Consider the following 9,699-nt stretch of genomic DNA (forward strand, 5'->3'; position numbering starts at 1 on the left):
GTTCAACTCGTCGGAGAGATTGGAAAGCTGAAGCAAGAAGTAAGAGTAAAACGGAAATCGGAAAGAGTGAATATAGTTTGTAGAATTAACTTTCAGTGTCTTTTGGAATGAAAAACACATGTTATGTTGCTTTCTGTAGTGTGTCTTAGACTGATGACTGTTATAATTTTGGGCATGAATTTACAATATGAAGTAGACTTATAGTATCAGTATTCTGCATTTGTTTCAGTTATAATCTGAATGTTACTTTTGTTAATAGCTTTGATATTTATTCCTTAAACTGAAACAATAAACAATGACTAGGTATTGTGATTTAGCTTTCCTTTTCATTCACTCTTTCTTTCTTTTTTTACCAAATCCATTGAAAAGTATACAAATGATACTTCTTTTGCTTGGTCTATTATGAGGTCTTATATCACAATATGCACATTCTGGGGGTCTAAATGAAAAAAGCTCTTCTTCTATATAAAACTCATTTCAAAGAACAAAATTTGGGGTGGCTATGCTGTTGACTGGAGAAGACTTAGAAAGGTAAACTTTTCTTTTTATTATTATTTTTTTTGTGTGGTTTCCTATCAATTGGTTCTATGCAACAGAGCAATTGAATTTGAATTTGTTGATTGCTTTCCACTTTTCAGATTCGTAGCTTTGTTGTTCTTCAGTTTTTACTCAGAATTTAGGGTTCATGCTCTTTGCTTTTTAATTCATGATTTCATTTTCATTGAGATGCATTAAATGTCTAAATTTCATGGTGAGCTGTAGTTCTTTGGTACCATATATCAGATCACATGTTTATTGCCTCTTTGAAGGGAGATTTTTTGTTTGTTCTTGGCACTCTGTGTGATGTTTATGAAAAAAACCCCAAAAAACCTTTTGTATATGAATTTTGAGTCCAGGAAAGGTATATGTATACATGGATAATAAAAATAACAATACACTGCATTAGCTCCTAAATTGATACATCAATTCCATGATTTTAGATTGTCAAGGATTCAATTGGCTGTCATGATTTGGCTATTATGATTTTCCTGATCCCGTGCCATGTTTATCTTTTTGACAGAGTTTGTTTCTTTGTTTGATTTTGCTTCCTTATCAGTTTAGGGCTTTTAAAGTTCAGGGTCATCACTGAATCTGCCATACCTGATAAAGTAGGGTAAAATTGAAGCTTGATAGAATTTTGTTGATCTTAGTTTTAGAACTGTTAGCAAAATAAAGATCATTGATTACAACAAATTAGCTTATGTGGAACATGATCATCTATTGCTCAGTTTTTGGGTTTTTATTGAGTTATGGTGGGAAAGAAGAGGCAACTGAGAAAGGAGGAGTACGTGTTTTATTGATACTTTTATTTGTGTTGTTCTTTGATAAAGACAATGAAAAGGGGAAGTAGGTATCCTTTCGGTGCTGGAAATTTGATTTACAAAATAGAATCACTATTTGATGTTGAGTTTTTGCAGTTTCAGAATGAAGAAGGATAACAATCAATGCAGGAAAATGAGCAAGGAGCCTCCACAAGAATTGTTGATTGAAATTCTTGCTAGACTGCCTACAAAGTCGGCCATCAGATTCAGTTCTGTATCCAAGTTGTGGCTTAGCATTATAAAGGACTCGGCTTTCCAAGACCTCCACTCTAAGCATTCGAGGCAAAGTCTCAGAACCAATAGTTTGATTCTCATGCGTGGAAAAAAATTGGGGAGAAAAAGCAAAAATCAGCTTGAACCTGTTGTCTATCCAGAGGCCTATCTTGTCGAATGCAATGTCACATTTCATTGCTGATCATGAATACTATTGTGTTGGCACCTGCAATGGTTTGCTTTTGTTTTGCTCGGACAAATCACAGGAACCGTTATTTCTATGCAATCCAGTAACCGGAGAACATATAACTCTTCCAAGAGCTCATTGCTCATTCCGAGCTCAGTATCGACATTATTATTGCTCATTTGCGTTTGGTTTCTGTCCTTACACAGAGAAATATAAAAATCATTGAGATTCTTTCACCTCGGCTTGAGCTATTATCAAGTTATGGAACGATGATGGTTTATACTGTTGGCAGTGGGAAAGCATGGAGAAAGATCAAAGGTTTTCAACATTCTCTACATTCAGACTCTGTATATATCGATGGCAAGTTATATTGGCAAATCAATTGCAAGAGAGAAGATGGAGAGACTGGTATAGTATGTTTTGATGTAACAAAAGAGACAGTGACAAGGATGGAATATCCATGGAGCCGTGTTTACAGACGTGGTTTTGAGAATTTTTCTGAGACCATTTTGGAATTGGATGGACATTTGACAGCGGCTTCATGTCATCCAGGTGCCAATCATATCACGCTGTGGATGCTCAAGGACTTCGATAAGCAGCAATGGGAAAAAGGATATTCTTTTTCTTTGCCGGTACTTCAGAATTTGGATGGGAAAATCAATAGACTTGTTAGTTTATGCGAGTGTGACGGAGTGCTGCTCACCTGGCTTTTAGATGGTCTGGCTGTTTATGATTCAAAGAGAGGAACAATGAAATGGTATCGAGGGATATGCGATCTCCTTGTTGAGATGAACTGGAACTTGTGCAAAGGTTACAGGCCTAGCTTTGAGTCTCCAAAAAGACTTATCAGTGGCAGTGGAAAATGCAGCAAGAGTATGTTATCTACAAATGAAGATACTTCGAGTAATGATTTATGGCGTTTATTTTGGAATAAAACCTGGCAAGCCCCTGGTGAATTGTTTGAGAAAGAAGGGTGCTTAAGAAAGAGCCGCGGAGAAGAGTTTCGATCGAAGCTTACTTATACATTGTGTTCTCGCACTTTTGATTTCTTCCGTTGAATCTTTGCGTTGTTTTTATCGGCCCAAATATTTATAATATATTTAGTATCATTTTGTGTTGTGGATTACTAGTTAAGGGTGTTTTGTATGTTGGGTAATATTACTAGTTTGTGCACAAAACATCTGCATAAATCAGGAAATGTATTTAAATAAAAAGCAAGTAGTTTTATGTATTATAACTCATTTACTTTTTGTTCTCTTGTTATTACTCAGATATTTAGAAGGGTGGATGGGTTGATAGACTCAGGTCTGATATGATATGATGCTGTTATTGCATATAATAATAAATATTCATTTCAATTCAAGTGCATCATTCTCAGGAGCTACAATGATGTTCTGTTTACTGATTGATAAAAATAACAACAATATCATGCATTGCCTATGTACATTAGTGGAGACTGCTTGAGAACAGAACAAAGTTTCTACTTTTGCAACAACATCAGAATGGAACAGGCAGGGTTCAAAGTTGTGCCTTCCAAAATTCAGACAAATAGGAACAAGGTTCGACCCAAATCTAAGAAGGCAAGATCGGTGCACTTTGGAATGGAGTGAGACCACTCCTTACAAACCAAGAATTGATCCAACCTTACCCATGTATGGTCCGATCAACCATTGGTCCTAACGCAAGAGGCCATATAAAATTTCTGCCAATGAGTTGTAGAGACTGACTAACAATCTTTGTTACACATTAGCAAATATATTAACATGGTTTCTCAATTGTGCTCAGTGTATCTGTAACATATCTAATCAATTTCTCTTGTTACATTGCCGTTCATTTCCGGGGAAGTGGGCAAAAGTGGGGAAGTGGGGAAGTGTCACTTTTCTGAAGTGGGGGAAGTGATATCACTTCCAGTAGTTCTAGTATTTATTTATCAGAAAGTGAAAAAAAACCCAGAGAATTTAGGTGTTGGGTGAAATTCTATGAGTTCAAAAATGACTTTGGAAGTAAAAAAGAAAGTGAGTTTTTATAGATTGGTTCGACTCCTTTTACTCGATTCTCGAAGTGGATTTAGTTGAAAAATTCACTCGACTCTGCTCCCCACTTCAAATATGAATGAGCTTTTTAGAAATGGAGGAAGTCGACCACTTCCCCACTTTCGTCCGGTTCCTCCAAAATGAACACACTAATGTAACAAGCAGTCCCTCTTGGTAAGTCTGATGTTTGTTGTCTCATGCCTGTGAGCAAATATATTTTGTGAGATGCCATTTTTTTTTAAAAAAAAAAATATATATTTTGGCAGTTCCGCATGTGTATTATGCTCATCTGGCTGGACTCCCTGCATGCTTTATTATCCCTTTATATTCATGTTTCGGTCTCACAGTTTAATTACCTACAAAAACAAAAGTTGCCTGCAATTTTGTAGAAATGATCAACTGAAAGTGGACTTTTCTTTGTTTCATTTTCAGTACTCATGTTTCGCTAGCATAGTTTAATTACTGAAGAAAATGAGGTTGCTGTGGAGACTTGTAATTTTGAGATTTTGCAGTTCTTGCAATGTTGTAGAAATGATCGATTAAAAGTGAACCTCATTTGTCTTCAATCAACGTCGTTTTACTATCTTCTAGTTTACAGTTTGTGATTTATAACATCAAATTGATGTTGAGCAGGGATTACTATTGTTTATGTAGTAATACACAAGTTGCAATGTTCCTGTGGATGTGGAGTATTGTTATAATTAGATTTATTTAATATATATACATATATATATATATATATATTCTCATTGCTCCTGGCAGAAGATATTGCTGCTGTAAATGCATATTATGATAATAATTCCTTTCAAATTCAAGTGCATCATTCTCAGGAGCTACAACACTCTGTTTACTGATTGATCAAATGACACAATAACTGCAACAACAACAACAACAAAAACAACAAAAACATAATGCATTGGCTATGTACATTCTTGGAGATTGACTGCCTGAGAACAGAAACAAAGATTCTAATTTTACATTACAACAGCATATCAGCATGAAATCCTTAGCACTGTCAAATTGATCAACAACAACAAACTATCTAGCATTACCATTGGAGGAAGAAGATTCAGCAACCTTGGAGTAGAGTGCAGCAGTGAGCTGCTCTTGTGTGTATGATCTGCTCAACATCTTGACAGTAGCCTGTTGGATCATCATATCATTCATCACGGTAACGCTCGCATAATGCAAGTCGAGATCCAGCTCTCTCATAGCAGTCATTAGCCTCGCGGCCGGGTGGTTCTTCTTGATGCATTGCACTCGAATCATCGCTTCCGGCCCGAGTATCTTCACTTCAATCTCTACTCCAATGCACTTGGCTGCTGCTGCAGCACTTCCATTCATTGGTTTTGAGTCACCGTCTTGATCTTGCTTAAGGTCTTCTAATTGTGACTGCAAGATTTCTTTATCTGATTCTAGTGTTTGCATCTTGGAACGGAGCTCATTGATGTAGGTAATGGCGTCTCCTAAAAGGGAGGCTTTGTCCATCTTTGAGACATTGGGGACGACGGCACGGAGAGCGTAGAACCTCTGGTTCAGCTTCTCCCGCCGTTGTCTCTCAGCTTCGACGTGGTTCAGTGGCTCTTCACGGCCGTTGGCCGGTTTCCGGCCACGTTTTCTCGGCTTTTTCTCTGGCTCAGCAACTACCCTGCTGCTCTCCGCCTCCCGTAATGAGGCCTCGAGATCAGAGTGTTCTGAGTCGCCGCCATTGAGGATGATCCCGCCGGCGTTGCCTGGGGCGGACGAGGGCCGGGCTGGTGTGGAGGTGAAGGAGAGCATTCCGTCCTCGTTGCTTGCCCGTGAGGTTGCTCCAGTGGATCGCTTGTTCTTGTTCTGGTCCGTGATCTGGTGCTGCAGCGGCGCTGGGGTTTTCCGGCCTTCGCTGAAGTTCAAGATGGAGCCGGATTCCGGCTTGCAGGACTGGGGCGGTGCTGCGGTCGTGTTGACATGGAATTCGGAAAAATTTAGCTCTTTGGTGAAATGGGACGATGAGGGATGGTACTGGTTTTGGAGGTTGATCGAGCTAGGGTTTTCCGTCAGGGTGCTGGAACTAGGGTTTGAATCAAAAGGAACATGGGGTTTCGACACTGAGATCTCCGGCGAGACTGAGTCTTTGATCTCCACGAGTGAGGGGTCCGAGATCCAGAGCGCCGCCGGGTCGGTTTCCCCCTGGTCTACCACCTCCGGCTGCTGCGCTGCCGGCTGTGGCGGCTGGAAGAAGGAAGCCGATGGATTCATCTCCATCTCCGTGGCGTTGAAGCTGAAGAGAAACCGGATCTTGTTCATGATCTCGTTGCTCTGGAAAATGAGATCCGTGGAGCCAAGCTCCACCACGCCACCCCCCACCGGCACGCACACCATCGTCCGAAGCCCAAACACCTCCGCCTGCCGAGCTCGCTCGCACGCCGACACCTGAAGCCGGTCTCCACCGGCGATCCAAATCGGCGACCCAGAGAACAACGCTTGCCCGGGGATCCCAGCTCCGTTAACGAAAGACTGCGTCATAGAAACCAAAAAGAACCACTCAGTATCAGTCACCTCCTCCTCCACGACTTCATCCGGCGACGACGAACCTCCGCCGGCTACCAACGAATTGAGCTCTCGGAGCACGCGCTTCCTATGCTCCTGCTCCGCCGCGGATGCCGCGTTCCCCAAAGTCCGCTTCTGCCTATCTTCCTCGCAGCCCTTATAGTAACCATCACCCCAGCCAAGCAACGACGCGCCGGAGGCCTCGTCGACGGATGACTGCCAGAAGATAGCGTACGTCCATTTCTCCTTCGCGCCCTCAATCAAAGCTTGGAATCGTTGCTGAAGAGTCTCCTGGTTAAAGTACATCGGCGGAGGCGTAGCCGCCACTGCCGTCGTCGGCCCCGGAGTAGCCGGCGGCCAAAATCCAGCCAGGTCCATCGACGTAGTGAAAGCCTCCATCATGGAAGCGTTATCGTCCGTCCAAATGTTCATCTCCTTTCACGGTGGCGCCGCCGCCGGTGAAGCTGAAGAAGAGAGAGCACACGCGATAAAAGAGGAAGAAAAGGCCTTCGCTTTTGGTTGGTGAAGGGCTCTGACTTAAGGTATAAAAACCTCGTCATTTGATATATTTTTTTTAGTTAAATTTTTCATTAATTGCGCATTAGTACAGTAATTATTTATTACATAATGGTTTTAAGTTTTTACTATTTTTCGTAATTTTTATGATTAAAAATTAAGTAAGTTGTTAGGATAAGAAAGAGAGTAGTTTGATTGATGATTTAGTCTCCGTAATTTACTTAAGTTTAGTTTGTTTAGTTTTTGATTGGGTTTAGCCGAATTGTTTGACCGTTAGTTGGCGGGGAAGTGGGAGGGAACTCATCTCATGGAACACAATATCAACCTAATAAATTTGATAGTTACTTCTCCCATGATCCCATCCCACTACAAGTGTTCATTTTAACCATTTTTAAAAAAAATATATATTAAAATTAATTTTTTTAATAAATATTTTTTTTATTTGATATATTTTTCTTTGAAGTTGTGTATTTATGTACATTTAAATAAATTTATAAAATTAAATTTAAATAATAATTTTAAAATTAATTATGTAAATAAATAATTTGAGATATAAAAAATTTAAAAAATAAACATTTATAATGAAACAGAGAAAGTGGATTCAAAAGTGTATATTAGAGTGGTAAAAATTAAAAATAGAAACAAGTGATTGCACTGAGTAGTGTTTCAAAGATGGATGTGATGAAATGATGAGATGAGGAAATAAGGAAATATTTATAGGAATTCAGTAGCAACACGTTTTGCTTGTTGCGTTGAATGGCACGTGTGTAAAGTTATTTACCATGTGATGGAGTGGCCCCAAGCTCTTTATTTTCTTTTAAATTTTTTTTTTTAATGTGAAGGTATTTATTGTTATCAAGGGCAGACCCGGTCTTCTTGAGCTAATTAGTGATGGACAGATAGACAGCTGTTTGTTGTTCCAAAGTGATTTGAATCTTATTTACTGTGCTTTATTTCATCTCTTGGCCTTTAATAATTTATTTATAAAAAAAATATACGTTAAAAACCACGTGGAATACTTAGAGGCAGATATTTCATGACAGAATAAAAAAAGTGATTTATTATAACTTAAAAGAGCAGTACAATACTATGCAGAGAGGTTTTTATAAAGTCGACAAGCGAGAAAACAAATAATAAATGAGTATAGAGGTGCATCAGTTATGGTGACTTGACTGATTTTCTAAAAATAAATCTCCCGCTATGCAATTTTGAAAGGAAGAATAAGAGTTATTTTTTACACAAAACACCTATATGGTATTGAGAAAATGAATTGTTATCTAATACGCTCAAATTTGAGACCTCTCAATTATAAATATGGGTAGTTACCACAATTTCTAATAACTTATTTTTGTACTTATATTTTGACTAGTTTTTATTTTAATGAATGAGTTCATGTAATATTTTATATATTAACACGGATTACCAGTATAAAGATGTTATAATTTTGGAAAAATAATATGAAAGAAATAACACATGATAATAATAAAATATTTTATATATATATACAGATTTATTTGGAAAATGTTTAGGTGAGTTCAAATAACATTCGAATCACAAACTAAATTTTAATAACTTATAGAAAAAAATTTCATGTGTTTGGTTTACAAAAATGGTTGTATTCTTCCAATTTTTGTTGTCTTATTGTTGTCTCCATTGACTCAATCAACAAAGACGTAGCTAATGATATATATCATATCATACGGTTAAGGAAGTTCAATGAGCACTAGTCAAATTTGGTTGTCATGTGGTTCACAAATTCACATGTGGGAGATAAGAATATCTATTCTACAATAAAGTTCTTCGGAATGACAACCACACATAAAAAGGATAAATGATCCAAAACGAGGGCTCTCAACTTTAGATATAAAAGATGTGAAATTTTTATACATCATATAGTTACATATTAAAGTTATCCCCACCGATAGCAATGCTTTCAAATGATTTTTTTGGGTGCAAGTTTGTAAGATTTTAATTGGTTATTATTTTAATTTTTATTTATTACTTTAAGGATGTGTAGTTTTAAAAAAATGATATATATATATATATATATAGGGTGGGTCATGTGCTTGTATGCAATACTATATATATACCATTGGTGTTTGGTTTTTTTGGGATTCTTTAAAGTGACGTATTATATATATATATATATATATATATACATTTATTATATTTTGTTGTTAACGTTTCTGTTTTTTTATGTAAAATATATGATATATCTATATAATATATATATATATATATATATACAATATCTATATATATAATATTTGTTTTTGGTTAGTTTTTCTTTTTTTCAGTGATTTTATCTTTTCGTTAATTTTTTTTTACAATTCTCATTATGCTACCTACCGGCATCTATACTAGTGTTTATTATTAATGTTAAATTTCTATATTTCAACTGCCCTTGTGATCCATTTCTTGAAAATGTGGAAGTTATTTATAATGATATAACATGTGTCACGAGGAACAAATGCTTTGCAATGAAAATATCACCTATGAAGATTCTTTTTCTCATGTTTTTTTGTTTTTTTCTTTTTTTCCAATGATGTGCATTCCTGAAATAATTTACAAGCTAATTCACTTGAAAGAAAGATTTATTTTAATAATTAGGCATAGCTTAGAAGGGTCGCTGATTATTTTAATGGCTAAATCTTTGGCCTTTCCGTTGGTTGGGGTGTTACCATATTTGGGGCCAACAAATGAATAAAAATATGCTATCTCACCTAACTATTGAAAAATAAGTACTATGTCAACTAATAGAAGGGCAAAAGAGAAATTTTATTGGAGAGACTTAGGTGTTGTTTGGATCAGCTTATTGCTGATCCAAAAGCATTTATTTTATAAGTTAAGTGCTTATGAG

At 37.0% G+C, this 9,699-nt stretch overlaps 1 protein-coding gene across 1 annotated transcript; it reads right to left on the bottom strand.

The window, feature by feature from the left end:
* Window positions 1–4,623: 4,623 nt before the first annotated feature.
* LOC120259159 (transcription factor MYC2-like) lies at window positions 4,624–6,793 on the bottom strand. Its single transcript, XM_039266705.1, has one exon. The coding sequence runs from the start codon at window positions 6,753–6,755 to the stop codon at window positions 4,833–4,835; it is 1,923 nt and encodes a 640-aa protein (XP_039122639.1). The 5' UTR covers window positions 6,756–6,793; the 3' UTR covers window positions 4,624–4,832.
* Window positions 6,794–9,699: the final 2,906 nt, after the last annotated feature.

The sequence above is a fragment of the Dioscorea cayenensis genome, chromosome 4 (assembly GCF_009730915.1).
Source record: "Dioscorea cayenensis subsp. rotundata cultivar TDr96_F1 chromosome 4, TDr96_F1_v2_PseudoChromosome.rev07_lg8_w22 25.fasta, whole genome shotgun sequence".
In the NCBI taxonomy this organism is placed as follows: Eukaryota; Viridiplantae; Streptophyta; class Magnoliopsida; order Dioscoreales; family Dioscoreaceae; genus Dioscorea; species Dioscorea cayenensis.